At 48.2% G+C, this 19,631-nt stretch overlaps 1 protein-coding gene across 3 annotated transcripts in view; it reads left to right on the top strand.

Annotated features, from left to right (window-relative positions):
• Positions 1–19,631, top strand: part of vav2 (vav 2 guanine nucleotide exchange factor) — a 213,023-nt gene that overhangs the window by 127,329 nt on the left and 66,063 nt on the right. For 2 of the 3 annotated variants that reach the window (XM_080212281.1, XM_080212280.1), the window contains exons 5-11: positions 3,032–3,134; positions 4,559–4,657; positions 5,292–5,360; positions 7,812–7,912; positions 18,323–18,422; positions 18,923–19,018; positions 19,283–19,351. In XM_080212281.1, the coding sequence (XP_080068407.1) occupies positions 3,032–3,134; positions 4,559–4,657; positions 5,292–5,360; positions 7,812–7,912; positions 18,323–18,422; positions 18,923–19,018; positions 19,283–19,351 (637 nt within the window). Of the gene's footprint in view, positions 1–3,031; positions 3,135–3,872; positions 3,888–4,558; positions 4,658–5,291; positions 5,361–7,811; positions 7,913–18,322; positions 18,423–18,922; positions 19,019–19,282; positions 19,352–19,631 lie in introns of all 3 variants that reach the window. The other variant, XM_080212279.1, reaches the window with a different exon arrangement.

The raw sequence follows: 19,631 nt of genomic DNA, 5'->3' as shown, positions 1-19,631 counted from the left end.
CCCCCCTGCAAATCTAGTTTAAACCCTCCCCAATAACACTAGCAAACCTCCCTGCAAGTATACTGGTCCCCTTGTAGTTCAGGTGTAACCCGTCTCTCTTGTACAGATCCCACCTGCCCCAGAAGAGGTCCCAATGATCTAGAAATCTGAAACCCTGCCCCCTACACCAGCTCCTCAGCCACGTGTTCATCCTACTCTTACCCTCACTGGCACGTGGCACAGGTAGCAATCTTGAGATTACTACCCTCAGGGTCCTGCTTTTTAACTTCCTACCAAGCTCTCTATACTCACTCTTCAAGACCTCCTCACTCTTCCTTCCTACATCATTGGTACCGATGTGTACCATGACATCAGGCTGATTACCCTCCCACTTCAGAATGCTGTGCATGCGATCAGAGACATTCCTGACCCTGGCACCTGGGAGGCAACAAACCATCTGAGAGTCTCTGTCATGACCACAGAACCTCCTGTCTGTACCTCTGACGATCAAGTCCCCTATCACTACCGCTCTCTTCTTCTTCCACCCTCCCTTCTGCGCTGCAGAACCAGACTCAGTGCCAGAGATCCAGCTGCTGCAGCTTGTCCCAGGTAAGGCATCCCCCACAACAGTATCCAAATCAGTATACCTGTCGTGGAGGGGAATGGCCACAGGGGAACCCTGCTCTGCCTGCCCTTTCCCCTTTTCTCATCTGATGGTAACCCTGTGCTCTGAGCCTAACTACCTCCCTGAAACTACTATCTATAAACTCCTCATTCTCCCGAATGATCTGGAGGTTATCCAGCTCCTGCTCCAGTTCCCTAACGCGATTTGTTAGGATCTGCAGCTGGATGCACCTCTTGCAGGTGTCATTGTCAGGGAGACTGGAGGTCTCCCTGACTTCCCACATCCTGCAGGAGGAGCATTCCGACATCCTGCCTGGCATTCTTTCTACTCTGAAGAATCAAAAAAACTTACCAGAACCTACCCTTGCCTCTGCCTGTTCAAGTCGAAGCCTGTTTGAGCCAAAGCCATCCCACACTGCTCCCTCTCGCTCCACCGCCCGCTCTCAACACTGTCTGCTGGCCTGCTTTCTAAATTTTCCACGCGCTACTGGCTAATGCCAGGCGCCTGCGCAGTCTCACATTCCACTCGCTGCCTCCCTTGCTCCGACTCCTTTATTTTTATTTACCTGCTCTCACCCAAGTTTTTTAAGATTAGAGGATGGGGAAGAGTGAGAGACTCAACATGTGTAATGTCTCAGAATTCCTCCCCGTTCAAATTTATTGTGCGGAAGCCTTCCCAGGCCACCCCGCAGCCTACTTCCGGTTTACTGATTTAACCAAAAAAAACCTCCAATGAAAAGTAAGGTTGAAAAAAATCAGTCTCTTATCCTCAGCACTCCTGATCCGAATCGCTCCCTCTCTGCCTTTCTCAGCTCGAACAGCGTGTGGGTATGAAATCACTAATTGGGTGAGTGTATGAACCTGGTGCTATTTTCTCATAACTCAGGGCAGGAAGGAGCAGTGTCCGGGTATAAGGCCCAGGTTGATTACAGCTAGTATTTCAGAAAGGGTGAGATCTCTGAATGGACCAGGAGGTGAGGAAGGGAGTAGGATTCTCTCAGCAATGACCTCAGTTGAACTTGTGTTAACTGCTCCAAGTCAATGTTCCCTGGGATGCCTCACTCTTGGGTAAAGAGAAAAGTAAACACTGGCATTTATTTAGTGTTTCAGACAATGGAGCCTGTATTGAGGTGATGCAGGGAAGGCACAGCCAGCTTGGGCACGCACTCGTACGATCATGACCAGATATCCTGTTTATGATGTTGATTGAAGGATAAATATTGACCCAAGGGCACCGAGGGGAACTCCCTTCCTCCTCTTCAAAACAATGCACCTGCCCCAACAGGGAGCACTGACCCTCTGACAGTGCGGCGCTCCCTCAGCACTGACCCTCTGACAGTGCGGCGCTCCCTCAGCACTGACCCTCTGACAGTGCGGCGCTCCCTCAGCACTGACCCTCTGACAGTGCGGCGCTCCCTCAGCACTGACCCTCTGACAGTGCGGCGCTCCCTCAGCACTGACCCTCTGACAGTGCGGCGCTCCCTCAGCACTGACCCTCTGACAGTGCGGCGCTCCCTCAGCACTGACCCTCTGACAGTGCGGCGCTCCCTCAGCACTGACCCTCTGACAGTGCGGCGCTCCCTCAGCACTGACCCTCTGACAGTGCGGCGCTCCCTCAGCACTGACCCTCTGACAGTGCGGCGCTCCCTCAGCACTGACCCTCTGACAGTGCGGCGCTCCCTCAGCACTGACCCTCTGACAGTGCGGCGCTCCCTCAGCACTGACCCTCTGACAGTGCGGCGCTCCCTCAGCACTGACCCTCTGACAGTGCGGCGCTCCCTCAGCACTGACCCTCTGACAGTGCGGCGCTCCCTCAGCACTGACCCTCTGACAGTGCGGCGCTCCCTCAGCACTGACCCTCTGACAGTGCGGCGCTCCCTCAGCACTGACCCTCTGACAGTGCGGCGCTCCCTCAGCACTGACCCTCTGACAGTGCGGCGCTCCCTCAGCACTGACCCTCTGACAGTGCGGCGCTCCCTCAGCACTGACCCTCTGACAGTGCGGCGCTCCCTCAGCACTGACCCTCTGACAGTGCGGCGCTCCCTCAGCACTGACCCTCTGACAGTGCGGCGCTCCCTCAGCACTGACCCTCTGACAGTGCGGCGCTCCCTCAGCACTGACCCTCTGACAGTGCGGCGCTCCCTCAGCACTGACCCTCTGACAGTGCGGCGCTCCCTCAGCACTGACCCTCTGACAGTGCGGCGCTCCCTCAGCACTGACCCTCTGACAGTGCGGCGCTCCCTCAGCACTGACCCTCTGACAGTGCGGCGCTCCCTCAGCACTGACCCTCTGACAGTGCGGCGCTCCCTCAGCACTGACCCTCTGACAGTGCGGCGCTCCCTCAGCACTGACCCTCTGACAGTGCGGCGCTCCCTTAATTGCTGGTTTTTCTCTGGGTCAATCCTTTTGGTGTGTTTTACTTTTCTAGTGAGCATGATCTGGGAGAGGAAATCTACGACTGTGTTCCATGTGACGATGACGGTGATGACATTTATGAGGACATCATCAAGGTGGAGGTTCGGCAACCAATGGTAAACGCTGCAACTCTCGTGTAACCCCACACAGCCAGAGACGGTGGGAGTTTCCATCCACGTCCTGGAGCAGAGATCCTGAGTGTGTACACTTCCTCTGCCCTCCTCTCCCCTCCCCCCACCCCCCCCCGTCCTTCCCGCCCTCTGTCCGTCTCTCTCTCTCTGCGTCTCTCTCTGTCTCCAGTTGTCCCCTGGAATGAAGTCCCAGAACTCCCTCCCTAACAGTGCAATGGGACTGTAGTGTTTGGGGAAGGCAGCTCACCACATCCGCCTCCCTCTCCGGCAACGAGGGATAAAAAGGAGCAGAGAAAAGTGGAGCACAGGAACAGGCCATTCGGCCCTCCCAGCCCATGCTGAATATGATGACCAAACTCACTATAAAAAGCTTCTGCCCTCACTCTCGCTCCTTTTCCCTCTGCCCCCTCCCCGTTTGTATCTTCTTCTAAAAATATATTTTTGTTTGTCATTTATTAAATCGTTCGGGTCTTGCCCAACATTCGGACTACGTGATGGATTAGCTGGGTATGCCCACACCTTGTGAAAGAATAAGTTTCAGAAAGTTCTGGTTTGTTTGCTCCTTAATTTAAGATTGAGAAGATTTTTGTTTCGGATTGTAGTTTGTGTTAAAGGGCAGGTGTGGTCACGGTTGGATGTACAGGTTGATGCGCACCCTGAGATTCTGCGTGGAATGTGTTGCTGCTGTTATTTTATTGGAATTCTTTATTTCCGATGCTGCAGATTCGATACATGCAGGTAAGTAGCTGCTCCTCAAACCCCCTACTCATCTCATCCACCCCTCACACACTCTGTGTCATGTCCCAAAGCAATTTATTTGACATTTGGTCTCTGCTCTCTCAGAAATGTTGCATGTGAATCAGAACAGCCCCCCGGGCACTGCCCCATGTGACTGTCTCCCCCCACCCCACCCGGGCACTGCCCCATGTAACCATTCCGCCCCCCCCCCCCCCCCCCCCCCGGCATTGCCCCATGTGACCGTGACCCCCAGGGCACTGCCCCATGTAACTGTTCCCCTCCTCCCCCGGGCACTGCTCCGTGTGACCATATCTCCCCCCCCCCCCCCCCAACCCAGGCACTGCCCTGTGTGACCGTGCACCCCCCTGGGGCACTGCCCCATGTAACTGTTTCCCCCCCCCCCCCCTCTACTGGGCACTGCTCCGTATGACCGTACTTCCCCCCTCCCAACCAGGGCACTGCCCCCTGTGACCGTGCCCTGTGGGCACTGCCCTGCGTGACCGGTTTCCCCCACCCCCCACCTCTGCACTGCCCCGTGTGGCCGTGCCCCCTGCCCCTGGGCACTGCCCCATGTAACTGTGCCCCCACTCCATGTTGTAGCTCTCCCTCACCCATTCATTTGTTCTCGCTGCTGCAGTGATGATGTGTTTGGTGTTGTGTGTCTTTAACAGAAGTTGGGGATGACAGAGGATGATAAGAGGAACTGTTGCCTGCTCGAGATCCAAGAAACAGAAGCCAAGTATTACAAAACGCTCGAGGATATTGAGAAGGCAAGTCTCAGCGCCCCGCCCCAGTGCCAGCCTAGTACCCCGCCCCAGTGCCAGCCTAGTACCCCACCCCAGCGCCCGCCCCAGTGCCAGCCTAGTACCCGGCCTCATCCTGCAACATGCATCACAATGGGCTGCTGGGTTCAGGTACTTCCACAATCTCACAGCCGCAATGTGCATTAGAGACTCAGAGTTCAGAAGTTAGATTTCATTCCAACAGTGCGGCGCTCCCTCCGCACTGGCCCTCCGACAGTGCGGCGCTCCCTCCGCACTGGCCCTCCGACAGTGCGGCGCTCCCTCCGCACTGGCCCTCCGACAGTGCGGCGCTCCCTCCGCACTGGCCCTCCGACAGTGCGGCGCTCCCTCCGCACTGGCCCTCCGACAGTGCGGCTCCTTCATCAGGTGAGTGCCTGATGATGGAACAGCACTGTGAACGTTCATGCTACCATATAAACCTGTTGGACTTTAACCTAGTGTTGTGAGACTTCTTACTGTAGACATTGTTTGCTTGTGTTTGTGGTGGGTGCTGAATGCACTCAGTATCTGACCTGGAGGAGACCATCTGACCTTGCGCCTCTGTGATCCTCTTGTTCTGCTCTGGGCTGCGTTAACGATATTCTCTCTGTGCCGGTTACAGAATTACATGATCCCATTAAAGACCGTGCTGAGTGCCCAGGAAATGGAGGCTATATTCATCAACATGGAGGTCAGTGTTTTCCTATTTCTGTCAGTCAGTAAATAAATCCAAACCACCTCTCCCTGCAGAGCAGCCAGCCATTCATCTACCTCCGAGGCTAAGAGCGATATTTCACTGTCTCTACTGAGGGAGGGTATATAGCTGGCTCTGGGCTCCCTGGGGAGGGAGGGAAGGTATATAGCTGGCTCTGGGGTCCCTGGTAGGGGAGGGAGGGTATATAGCTGGCTCTGGGAGTAAGGATTGAAAACCATTGCACTCCACCATTAACACTCCAGATTAGTTTAACAGTGAGGACTCTTTGTGACAGATGATTTCCGGGTGCTGCAGAAGAATGAACTTTACATTGCACAGCATAACGCTTCTGTTGTAGAATCAGCAAAGATTCCTCACAAGCTCCAGGATATTTACTTGGAACGCATAAAAAAAAATCATTCATTGTCATCAGCACAGATCAAAAACACCGAGGATTTCTCAGCTGCAGCTGGAAGTTCAGCCTTAATTAATCATTTTGGAGATTCAGGGGCAGAGTGCACAGGTCGGAGAAACAAGTATCAGAATGTGCTGATTGGGGAGAGCGAGCGAAGGAGCAGCTGTAAATATTCTTTAACAATTGGCAGCATTCCTTGACAAACAACAACTGAATGTTGAAAGTTGCAGTTTGTTTGGTGACCTGGTCCTGTTTCTTTACAGGTGTTAGACTTTTTATTGTGAAGGGTACAGAGCCAGACTTCCAGAATATCTGTTGCCTCGCTCTGCCCCTGACCCCGACCCTCGCCTCCTGCACAGATTTACAGACTAACATCAAGTTACTTTGTTCCTATTGACTCTTGGGAAAATATGAAAAAAGGAGTTTTATTTTAGAAATCTGACTTTTGATAATTTTATAAGATGTAAATCGAATGGTGCAATGGAAGCAGGAGCAGAGTATCTCTGCCACTGTTACTGGGCTCACAATCCAGAGGGCTGGATTAATTATCCTGAGACATGAATTCAAATCCCACCACAGCAGCTTGGATAATTTAAATTCAATTAGTTCAATAACTGGTGGGGGTCTGCTGACTTGATGGTTCAAATGTGTATTGCTGAGAAAAGAAGTATTTTGTCAATTATTTTCATCTTGCATTCATCAGGACAATCACAAGAATACCAGAGTTAGGGGAATCAACAAACTACTGTATGCAAAGAGAGAACTGATTGATTGGCAAGTGATTGGTGGAATTGTTGCCACGGAGAATGCACCAGTTGATGTTAACTGACAGTATCATATATCCCAAAGACTAGTGGATCGTATAAAACAACGTGTCCCAGCTGCCGATCGCAATGGACAAGGTATAGACCATACCCAACCAGCTAGTGCTTGTAAAACTCCAAACACAGTGTTCAGCATTAGATCCTATTCTGTGATTGGACAACAACTGCTAAATAATCTGCAGTGTGCAAAAAATTAAGACTGTCAGGTTTGCAGTGCAGGGCATTTGCGTTACTGGAGGCCGAATGTATGAACACAGGGTCATGTTGTTTGCAGACAGAAAAGACAGGTACACACGTTGTGCCAATTTCAGCTAAATAAAATAAGTGACAGCCATTTGCTGGTCCATTCCTCAGGCAATGCCTTGACCAATCAGATTCAAGCTACCTGGTATAAATTTCAATTAGTGTTTGGCAATTAATTATCAGTCACCATCAACTGGTGCATTCGCCAATACAATGCCTCTACCAATCAGAGTCCATTTGCCAAACAATCAGAATCCATTTCTCACAGCATAAAGTTGTTTTCCCGAACATTGGTGTTCTTGTGAATTGTCCTGATGAGTACAAGATGAAAAGCTTTGACACAATCTCTCTCTCTTTTTCAGCAATGCTCAAGTTCTGTATTACCAAACGACTAGAGGGTGGTACAGAGCTATACCAAAAGCCCCGGTTCAACCCCTGGAACAGTTGTAACAGTTCATGGACCCCATGCCACCTCAACTCGCCTCACACTTGCAGAGTGCTGCACCTCAAGTCAAACAGGACCAATTGTCTCTCATTAGTGGAGAGATCAGCCCATGGTTCTTCAGAAACTATGGCTAAATGACCTTAATGACCAATTTAAATAAATCTGAAATAAGAACCTATCTTGCATCAGTAATTATGAGCATAAAATAATCAGATTATTGGAAAATATGACTCCAAACCCACAACAATGTAGTTCACTCTTAACTGCCTTCTGAAAATGACCCAGCAATACATTGTGTATATTCATGAACTTGGCTTTACCCCACATGCTCAAGGGCAACTAGGGACAAGCAGTAAACTCTGGCCTTGTCAGCTACCTGACAAGTATCCAGTATCGTGTGAATGAATATTTTAATCTTGATGTTCTTGGTGTGTGAGATAGACCTCCGTTCGAGTGCTGGGAATAATCTGTATGTGTCTGGTGAGTAGCTGCCTGAACACCAACTATTCCCTCTGTTACAGGAATTAATTCGAGTGCATTATAATTTGCTGAGAGCCATTGACTTAGCAGCAATCTCAGGAGGTAACACACTCTACAAAGTCTTCCTGGATTTCAAAGAGCGGTAAGAATTTGGGTCAGCAATAATTTCTCTCTCTGTGCCTCTGAGTCTCCTGTGTATTAGTAAGGTAGTGTGTGTAACTGTCGTTGTCTCAGTGTGACTGTGTCTGTCACTGTCAGTATGTCTGTCTCTCTCTCAGTCCCTTGGTGCCTCTGTTAGTTTTCTGGCTTGATTTGCACTATCTAACTATATTCCTTTAGCGTTCTACACTTTCAGGTGGCCAAATGAGGCTTTCTGGAAAGTTTGTGTGAACGAGCTAGTAAGAAGTCTCACAACACCAGGTTAAAGTCCAACAGGTTTATTTGGTAGCAAAAGCCACTAGCTTTCGGAGCGTTCGCAGCTCCTTCATCAGGTAAACAGGAGTTCTGTTCACAAAAAGTGCATGTAAAGACACAAACTCAATTTACAAAATAATGGTTTAACACCAGCATTTCCACATCATGAATGAGCTATAGCAGAAGGGCAATGTTTAATGTGTTGGTGTCTTCCACTGGCCCAGCCAGGGTGATATTTACAGAGCATAGTACCTGGATTGAGATAGTAATCATTCAGTCAGTCATATTTAATGGAACTTTCCTTGGTTTATTGCTGTGAGATTCTCCTTTCGAATTATTTCTATGCAATCTCGTATTTGCTTTGAATTTCCAAACATTAAAGATTTTATTCTGGGTGTGAGCAGAAAGATTCCTCATAATAACTGCTCAATTCTGAAATATTTATCGCTGTCAGAGCTGCAGCTTCTCAACAACAGGTCAGCAGATATTTGACCGACACATTCAGGAATTCTGCTTCCCCTACTTATAAATCATCCAGATGCACTGTCCTTCCAATTGAAATTGGCCGGTATGATGATGTGGGCATCACTGAAACGTGGCTGTAAGGGGATCAAGGCTGGGAGCGAAATACCCAAGGATATGTGTCCTATCGAAAGGATGGGCAAAGGGGGTGGGGTTGCATTGTTGGTAAGGAATGAAGTTAAATCGATAGCAAGAAGTGATATTTCATTTCATTTCAGCCCTATTTCCCAGGGCTGAAATGGTCGCTATGAGAGGACACAGGTTTAAGGTGCTGGGAAGCAGGTACAGAGGAGATGTTAAGGGTAAGTTTTTCACTCAGAGGGTGGTGAGTGAGTGGAATCGGCTGCCGTCGGTGGTGGAGGCGAACTCGCTGGAGTCTTTTAAAAGACTTCTGGATGAGTATATGGGATCTAATGGCATTGGAAGTTACATATATTTCTATGGCTTGGTAGGTATAGATGTGATCGGTGCAGCTTGTGGGCCGAAGGGCCTGTATGTGCTGTCGTGTTGTATGTTCTATGATATGGGATCAGAAGGCATAGAATCTCTGTGGGCAGAATTGAGGAATCACAAAGGTAAAAAGACCCTGATGGGAGTTATGTACAGGTCCCCTAGTAGTAGTCAGGATGTGGAGCAGAAAATAAATCAGGAGATAGAAAAGGCAATATTGCAATAATCATGGGGGATTTCAATATGCAGGTGGATTGGGAACATCAGGTAGGTTGTGGATCCCAAGAAAAGGAATTTGTGAAATGTCTAAGAGATGTTTTTTGGAGCAGAGCCTCCTAGATTTGGATTTGGTGATGTGTAACGAGGCAGACCTGATTAGGGAACTTAAGATGAAGGAACCCTTAGGGAGCAGTGACCACGATATGATAGAATTCACCCTGCAGTTTGAGAGGGAGAAGCTGGAGTCGGATGTAACGGTATTACAATTAAGTAAAGGTAACTACAAAGACATGAGAGAGGTGATGGCCAGAGTTGATTGGAAAGGGAGCCTAGCAGGGAGGACAGTGGGACAGCAATGGTTTTTGGGGTTATGTGGGAGGCACAACAGAAATTCATCCCAAAGAGGAGGAAATATGCTCAGGAGAGGATGAGGCATCCATGGCTGGTGAAGGAAGTTAAGAACAAAAAACAAAAGAAAAAGCATACAAAGTGGCAAGGATTAATGGTGAAAAGCTGCAGCATGCTACGGTGCAGAGGGATCTGGGGGTCCTTGTGCACGAATCGCAAAAACCCAGTCTGCAGGTGCAGCAGGTGATCAAGAAGGTGAATGGAATGTTGGCCTTTATAGCGAGGGGGATAGAATATAAAAGCAGGGAGGTCTTGCTGCAACTGTACAGGGTACTGGTGAGGCCACAACTTGGTGTACTGTGTGCAGTTTTGGTCCCCTTATTTGCGAAAGGATATATTGGCCTTGGAGGGAGTGCAGAGAAGGTTCAGCAGGCTGATACCGGAGATGAGGGGGTTAGCCTATGAGGAGAGATTGAATAGACTGGGCCTGTACTCACTGGAGTTTAAAAGACTGAGGGGGGATCTTATAGAGACTTGCTAGATAGGGTAGAGGTAGAGAGATTCTTCCCACTTAGAAAGGATAGCAGGACTAGAGGGCACAGCCTCAAAATAAGGGGGGGTGTGCAGTTTAGATCAGAGTTGAGGAGGAACTTCTTCACTCAAAGGGTGGTGAATCTCTGGAATTCTCTGCCCGTTGAAGTGGTGGAGGCTACCTCGCTAAATATATTTAAGTCGCGGGTAGATAGGTTTTTGACAGACAAGGGAATTAAGGGTTATGGGGAGAAAGCGGGAAAGTGGAACTGATCCACTTCAGATCAGCCATGATCTTATTGAATGGCGGGACAGGCTCGAAGGGCTAGATGGCCTACTGCTCCTCCTATTTCTTATGTTCTCCCCCCTTATTGCTTTTTTAGTTGTCCTCTGCTCACTTTTATAGATTTCCCAATCTCTGGTTTCCCATAAAAACATAATAAGAACATAAGAAATAGGAGCAGGAGTAGGCCATCTAACCCCTCGAGCCTGCCCCGCCATTCAATAAGATCATGGCTGATCTGAAGTGGATCAGTTCCACTTTCCCACTTTGTCCCCATAACGCTTAATTCCCTTGTCTATCAGAAACCTATCTACCCGTGACTTAAACATATTCAGCGAGGCAGCCTCCACCACTTCAATGGGCAGAGAATTCCAGAGATTCACCACCCTTTGAGTGAAGAAGTTCCTCCTCAACTCTGATCTAAACTGCACCCCCCCCCCCCCCCCCCCACTTATTTTTGAGGCTGTGCCCTCTTGTCCTGCTATCCTTTCTGAGCGGGAAGAATCTCTCTACCTCTAACCTATCCATCCCCTTCATTATCTTATACGTCTCTATAAATTCCCCCTCAGCCTTTTAAACTCCAGTGAGTACAGGCCCAGTCTATTCAATCTCTCCTCATAAGCTAACCCCTTTATCTCCGGTATCATCCTAGTGAACCTTCTCTGCACTCCCTCCAAGGCCAATATATCCTTTCGCAAATAAGGGGACCAAAACTGCACACAGTACTCCAGCTGCGGCCTCACCAGTACCCTGTACAGTTGCAGCAAGACTTCCCTACTTTTATATTCAATCCCCCTCGCTATAAAGGCCAACATTCCATTCGCCGCCTTGATCACCTGCTGCACCTGCAGACTGGGTTTTTGCGATTTGTGCACAAGGACCCCCAGGTCCCTCTGCACCGTAGCATGCTGCAGCTTTTTGCCCTTTAAATAATAATCCCTCCTACTATTGTTTCTGCCAAAGTGGATAACCTCACACTTGCTGACATTATAGAAGATGAAATATGAGTGTACGCTAGCTAGTAATGTAAAAGAAGATAGGAAGAGTTTTTTCAATGTATAAAAGGTAAGAGAGAGGCAAAAATAGCCATTGGACCACTGGAAAATGGGACTGGAGAAGTAACAATAGGAAACAGAGCAATGACAGAGGAACTGAATAGTTACTTTGCATCAGTCTTCACAGTGGACGACACCAGTGGGATGCCGGAGCTCCAGGAGAGTCAGAGGGCACAGGAGGAACTGTCCCTGCGCCCAGTGATTCCTGAAAGATCACCATCAATGTCTCCACAATTTCCTCAGTGTGTCTTTTAGAATCCTGGGGTGTAGTTCATCCGGTCCAGGTGATTTATCCACCTTCAGACCTTTCTGTTTCCCCTAAACCCTCTCCTTAGTAATGGCCACCCAAGAAGAGGACAGGAAAGTAGCTGATGTAACACTGCTGTTTGAGAAGGGAGGGAGGCAGCAAATTATAGGCCGGTTAGCCTGACTCCCATTGGCAAGGTTTTAGAGTCCATTATTAAAGATGAGATTGCAGAGTACTCGGAAGTGCATGATAAAATAGGACTCTTTGTCCTATTTGTGCATGATAAAATAGGACAGCTTTGTCAAGGGGAGGTCATATCTGACAAATCTCTTAGAATTCTTTGAAGAAATAACAAGGAAGTTAGATAAAGGAGAACCAGTGGACATGATTATTTAGATTTCCAGATGGCCCTTGACAAGGTGCCACTTAGAAGGCTGTTAAATAAGTTAAGAGCTCATGGTGTTAAGAGTAAGATCCTGGCATGGATAGAGGATTGGCAGAAGGCAGAGAGTGGGGATAAAGGGGTCTTTTTCAGGATGACAGACGGTGACTAGTGGTGTACCTCAGGGATCAATGCTGGGACCACAACTTTTCACAATATACATTAATGATTTGAAGGAAGGGACTGAAGCAATGTTGTTAAGTTTGTATGATGTGGAGATGCTGGCATGAAGGGGCAGCTGATGAGAGGCAGCGCTGCAAAAGCTCGTGCTACCAAACAAACCTGTTGGACTTTAACCTGGTGTTGTGAGATTTCTTACTGCCCCTAAGTTTGCAGATGACACAAAGATATGTAGAGGGACAGGTAGTATTGAGGAAGCAGGGGGGCTGCAGAAGGACTTGGGGACAGATTAGGAGAGTGGGCAAAGAAGTGGCAGATGGAACACAATGTGGAAAAGTGTGAGGTTATGCACCTTGGAAGGAGGAATGGAGGCAGAGACTATTTTCTACATAGGAAAGTGCTTAGGAAATCAGAAACACAAAGGGATTTGGGAATCATTGCTCAAGATTCTCTTAAGGTTAATGTGTAGGTTCAGTCGGCAGTTAGGAAGCCAAAGCAAGTTAGCATTCATGTCAAGAGGGTTAGAGTATAAGAGCAGGGATGTACCTCTGAGACTGTATAAGGCTCTCATCAGACCCCATTTGGAGTATTGTGAGCAGTTTTGGGCCCTGAATCTCAGGAAGATCTAAGAAAGGGTCCAGAGGAGGTTCACAAAAATGATCCCTGGAATGAAGAGTTTGTCGTATGAGGAACGGTTGAGGACTCTGGGTCTGTACTCGTTGGAGTTTAGAAGGATGAGGGGGGATCTTATTGAAACTTGCAGGATACTGTGAGGCCCTGGATAGAGTGGACTTGGAGAGGATGATTCCACTAATAGGAAAAACTAGAGCCAGAGGACACAACCTCAGGCCAAAGGGACGATCCTTTAAAACAGAGATGAGGAGGAATTTCTTCAGCCAGACAGTGGGGAGTCTGGAACTGTTTGCCGCAGAAGGCTGTGGAGGGCCAGGTCATTGAGTGTCTTTAAGACAGAGATAGATAGGTTCTTGATTAATAAGGGGATCAGGGATTATGGGGAAAAGGGCAGGAGAATGGGGATGAGAAAAATATCAGCCACGATTGAATGTCAGAGCAGGGTTGATGGACTGAGTGGCTGAATTCTGCTCCTATGTCTTATGGTCTTATGTTCTAGCTTGGATACGATGTGGATTCTCCCCAGCTGTCACTGTGGCAGGGATCTGATCACAGGAATGTTGCAGCATTTTGAAAAGTTTGTTTATTAGTCACAAGTCAGTTTACTTAACACTGCAATGAAGTTACTGTGAAAATCCCCTAATCGCCACACTCTGGCACCTGTTCAGGTACACTGAGGGAGAATTTAGCATGGCTAACGCACCCAACCCAGCATGTCTTTCAGACTGTGGATGGGAACCGGAGCACCTGGAGGAAACCCATGCAGACACGGTGAACAGGGAGAATGTGCACGTGAACAGTGACCCAAGCCAAGAACTGAGCCGGGGTCCCTGAAGCTGTGAGGCAGCAGTGTTAACCACTGTATCATTGTGCTGCCCTGTGAAATCCTTTGCAATGAAAGCTTTATTTTGTCTTATATGATTGGCCTCAGATTCCCCAGTGGGAAATGGGTCTGAGCCCCGTCGCCCACCCCAAAGCCCACCAGTGATTGTCCCCGTGGGTCAGCGTTAATTACTGACCGTTGTCCCTGTGGGTCAGCATTAATTACTGACCGTTGTCCCCGTGGGTCAGCGTTAATTACTGACCGTTGTCCCTGTGGGTCAGCATTAATTACTGACCGTTGTCCCCGTGGGTCAGCGTTAATTACTGACCGTTGTCCCTGTGGGTCAGCGTTAATTACTGACCGTTGTCCCCGTGGGTCAGCATTAATTACTGACCGTTGTCCCCGTGGGTCAGCGTTAATTACTGACCGTTGTCCCTGTGGGTCAGCGTTAATTACTGACCGTTGTCCCTGTGGGTCAGTATTTGCCAGTTTCCTGTCTGACCGAGTGCTGCCCCATTCTGTCCTGTCCAGAGATGATGACACAATGTTGAGAAAGGAGAATTTGTTTTACTGGCCGAGATGTGGGAGATTTTTGATTGCAGATACGCCAATTGTATTTCTGTATGGAATGTGAGTGTCCCTCAGCCATTCCCTCACTCATCCCAGTTTCCAGCTTGTCAACTTCTGTGTACCTGGGTTATGGGATTGATTGGTGTCTGGATGGGTTTTGAAGCAGTATAATTGGAACCCCAATCTTGTCCACATTCAGACTCTTTCACAAACACCCTTTATTAGGAAATTGATTTGTTTTGAGAGGTGGATTCTGTTGAATGAATCAGTTCGATTTTCAGGGTTTAGAAATCTCAGCAGGAGATTGAGCTCATGGTCACTTCTGACAGGGCCAATTCTTAAAACATATAGACACATGGAAAATTGGAACAGGAATAGGCCATTCAGCCCTTTGAGTCTGTTTGCCATTCCATAGCAACATAGACTCCATAGAGTTTCACATTTATCTGTGTTATACTTCATCTGTTGTGTTTTCCCCTTCAGTTAATTTGTCTAAATTATGCTGGGGCCCCAGCACTGATCCCTGCGGTACCCACTAGCCACTGTCTGCCCCTCTGAAAAAGCCACATTTATTCTGATTCCTGTCTGCTAACCAATTCTCAATCCGTGTCAATACATTACCTCCAATCACATGCAGTTTAATTCTTTATACTAACCTCTTACGTGGGACTTTATCTGAGAATCCAAACACACCACATCTGCTGGCTCACCCTGATCTATTCTACTAGTTACATTCTCAAAAAACTCAAATAGATTTGTCAAACGTGATTTCTCTTTCATAAATCCATGTTGATTTTGTCTAATAACATTAATATTTTCCAAGTGTCCTGATACACATCCTTTAAAATAGATTCTGCAATTTCCCTGCTATTGATGTTAGACTAACTGGTCTGTAATTCCCTGCTTTTCTCTCCCTCTTTTTTTAAATAGCGGGGTTACATTTGCCCTCTCCAGTCTGCTGGCATTTTAACCCTGACTCGATTGCAGGCAAAGGCAGTGCTGCTACTGCTTTGCTTGGTTTAAGTTTAGAAAAGGGCAGAATGGGCCTAGCTGGAGTTTATCTCACAGGGGAAGGGCTACAGGGACTTTCCGACCAATGTGTGGGGTTGGAGCAAGTCCGTGTCCGTGAATGTGCAATGCAGAGTGTAGGAAGAAGAATCTCAATTTAGTGGATGTCTGAACTAAAGAATGGGGTTAAAATGGGGCAGTGGAGGGTTATATTCAGATATTAGCAGAGTCTGATTGATTATCCAATGTTTTTCCTGAATTTGAAAACAAAGTAAGACTCCCTGAACACTCAATTTCCTTAATCCAATCACTCACCCCTTGAGCACCATCACATAATTTATCCAATCAAATTTTCTTTTAAAAGAAAATAAATTATTCAGAAGGGAATCATTTACTGTTTTGCCTTTGAAAAGTGGCTGTGGTCAGGGTCTCAGGAGCTTCAGACTTAATCAGCTGGAGCCGACAATGTGTCCCTGTCATACTATTGGGGTAAGTGTGCGTGCACACAGGGATCAGCAGCTAAATGCCATTAGAGCAAATTGCTGAGTGCACAGTCACTGCTCTGTGTAACTAATCTTCCTCAGGATGATTAGATTAGATTTGATTTGATTTACACAACACAGTCAGTAAGGATAGGCAACAACACCTCCTCCACGATCACCCTCAACCCCGGTGCCCCACAAGGCTGTGTTCTCAGCCCCCTACTATACTCCTTATACACCAATCACTGTGCGGCCAAATTCCCCTTCAACTCAATTTTCAAGTTTGCTGATGACACCACCGTAATGGGTCGGATCTCAAACAATGCCTCAGGGATCAGTGCTGGGCCCACTGTTATTTGTCATTTATATTAATGATTTGGATGAGAATATAGGAGACATGGTTAGTAAGTTTGCAGATGACACCAAGATTGGTGGCATAGTGGACAGTGAGGAAGGTTATCTCCAATTGCAACAGGATCTTGAGCAATTGAGCCAGTGGGCTGACCAATGGCAGATGGAGTTTAATTTAGATAAATGCGAGGTGATGCATTTTGGTAGATTGAACCAGGGCAGGACTTATTCAGTTAATGGTAGGGTGTTGGGGAGAGTTACAGAACAAAGAGATCTAGGAGTACAGGTTCATAGCTCCTTGAAAGTGGAGTCACAGGTGGACAGAGTGGTGACGAAGGCATTCGGCATGCTTGGTTTCATCGGTCAGAACATTGAATACAGGAGTTGGGACGTCTTGTTGAAGTTGTATATGACATTGGTAAGGCCACACTTGGAATACTGTGTACAGTTCTGGTCACCCCATTATAGAAAGGATATTCTTAAACTAGAAAGAGTGCAGAAAAGATTTACTAGGATGCTACCAGGACTTGGTGGTTTGAGTTATAAGGAGAGGCTGGACAGACTGGGACTTCTTTCTCTGGAGTGTAGAAGACTTAGGGGTGATCTTATAGAGGTCTATAAAATAATGAGGGGCACAGATCAGCTAGAAAGTCAATATCTTTTCCCAAAGGTATGGACATAGAACAGTACAGCACAGTACAGGCCCTTCAGCCCTTCGATGTTGTACTGAGCTATGTCCAAACCCAAGATCAAGCTGTCCCACTCCCTATCATTCTGGTGTGTTCCATGTGCCTATCCAATAACCGTTTGAAAGTTCCTAAAGTGTCCAACTCCGCTATCGCAGCAGGCAGTGCATTCCACACCCCAACCACTCTGAGTAAAGAAAATGGGAGTCTAAAACTAGAGGGCGTAGGTTTAAGGTGAGAAGGAGAGGTACAAAAGGGTTCAGAGAGGCAATTTTTTCACACAGAGGGTGGTGAGTGTCTGGAACGAGTTGCCAAAAGTTGTAGTCGAGGTGGGTACAATTTTGTCTTTTAAAAAACATTTAGATAGTTACATGGGTATGATGGGTATAGAGGGATATGGGCCAAATGCGGGCAATTGGGATTAGCTTAAGGGTTTAAAAAGAAGGGCGGCCTGGACAATTGGGCCAAAGGGCCTGTTTCCATGCTGTAAACCTCTATGACGAGACAGAGTACAGGAATGAGATAAAGAATCTGGTGAACTGGTGCGGCAACAATAATCTCTCCCTCAATGTCAACAAAACAAAGGAGATAGTCATCGACTTCAGGAAATGTAGAGGAGAACATGCCCCCGTCTACGTCAATGGGGACAAAATAGAAATGATGGTGTCCAGATCACCAACAACCTGTCCTGGTCCCCTCCATGCCGACACTATAGTTAAGAAAGCCCCAACAATGCCTCTACTTTCTCAGAAGACTAAGGAAATTTGACATGTCAGCTATGACTCTCACCAACTTTTACAGATGCACCAAAGAAAGTATTTGTTCTGGTTGTATCACAGCTTGGTATTACTCCTGCTCTGCCCAAGACCACAAGAAACTACAAAAGGTCGTGAATGAAGCCCCATCCATCACATAAACCAGCCTCCCATCCACTGATTCCATCTGTCTATTTTCTTCCTGCCTCGGAAAAGCAGCCGGCATAATTAAGGACCCCATGCACCCCAGACATTCTCTCTTCCATCTTCTTCTGTTGGGGAAAAAGGTACAAAAGTCTGAGGTCACGTACCAACCAATTCAAGAACAGTTTCTTCCCAGCTGCTGTTAGGCTTTTAAATGGACTTACCTTGCATTAAGTTGATCTTTCTCTACATCCGAGCTATGACAGTATCACTACATTCTGCGCTGTCTTCTTTCCTTCTCTATGAACAGTATGCTTTGTCTGTATAGCGCACAAGAAACAATACTTTTCTCTGCATCCTAATACATGTGATCAAATCAAATTCCACTCTCACCCCATCTCCCCACCCTAAATCCCCTCCCCTGCTCCCCCATCTCCCTGTCATCTCTCCTCCCCCCTCCCGATTACAGGCTGCTGATCTATGGGACGTATTGCAGCCAGATGGAAAACTCCCAGAAGACGCTGGACCAACTGATGCTGAGCCGGGAGGAAATTCGCAACAAAATTGAGGTGATTAAAACCACGCGAGGGCATCAGGCCGGACTCTCCCGCTCGCGCGATTGCTCCCCACCCCCACCCCGCCCACCGTCTCTCTCTCCTCCTCCGCCCCACCCCCCCACCATCTCTCCTCCTCGTCCTCCTCCTCCTCCTCCTCGTCCTCGTCCTCGTCCTCGTCCTCGTCCTCGTCCTCGTCCTCGTCCTCGTCCTCGTCCTCGTCCTCGTCCTCGTCCTCGTCCTCGTCCTCGTCCTCGTCCTCGTCCTCGTCCTCGTCCTCGTCCCCCCACCCCCACCCCTCCACCATCTCTCTCTCCTTTCCCCCATCACTCTCCCCCCCCACCTTCCCCCTCCCCCTGTCAGTATGTGAATTTACAGTGTTAGTTTCTGGGTGTAACTCTGTCATTCCCAGTCTCTGGGTAGTGGAATCAGTTTTGGATTGCGAGAAATAAAGGGCCTTTTATCCTGGGATTTCTGACCTTGTTCCAATGACTGTGTTTGTTTTCTTTGTGGAGGAATGCACTCTGAAAGTTCAGGAAGGAAAGTTCAGGCTGCAAGATCTCCTGGTTGTTCCCATGCAGAGAGTTTTAAAATATCATCTTTTACTAAAGGTAAGCTTCAACTGGAGCCAGGGGTGGGGGTGGGGGAGGGGGTCCGGGGGGTGGGGGAGGGTGTCGGGGATGAGGGTCAGGGGTGAGGGTCGGGGAGGGGTCAGGGGTGAGGGTCGGGTTTGGGGAGGGGGTCGTGCTGAGATCCAGGATCTCCATCTGAAATATGTGCCGTTTCCAGATTTAACGGAAAGGTCTCAGTCTGGTGATTTGGTGTCGCTCCGAGCGATGGTTTACAGCTCAGAATGTGTCTGCTTTCACCCCCAGGAGTTGCTGAGTCACTCGAGTGATCGCCCTGAAAAACAGCAGCTGAAGGAGGCTCTGGAGGCCATGCAGGTGAGGGGAGGGGCCCCCGTGCGAGGGGGCGCGATTCCAAACACTTGGCAATGGTGCAGACGCAATTCCCAGATTTACTTTTTCATTCCTGTTCACATTCCCGATCTCTGTAATATCCAGACACTCGGAGTGTCTCCCACCCTCAGCTGCTCTCTGAACCTCTCACTGATTCCCAAGCTGTTTGACTGATTCAGTTCAGTGAGACATCAGTGTGAAATATTATTTTCTTTTATAACTACTTTGGTGACAAAAACATAAGAAATAGGAGCAGGAGCAGGAG

The sequence above is a fragment of the Carcharhinus amblyrhynchos genome, chromosome 25 (genome assembly GCF_965287045.1).
Source record: "Carcharhinus amblyrhynchos chromosome 25, sCarAmb.v2.hapA, whole genome shotgun sequence".
Taxonomy (NCBI): domain Eukaryota; kingdom Metazoa; phylum Chordata; class Chondrichthyes; order Carcharhiniformes; family Carcharhinidae; genus Carcharhinus; species Carcharhinus amblyrhynchos.
This window is presented reverse-complemented; position numbering and strand designations above follow the sequence as displayed.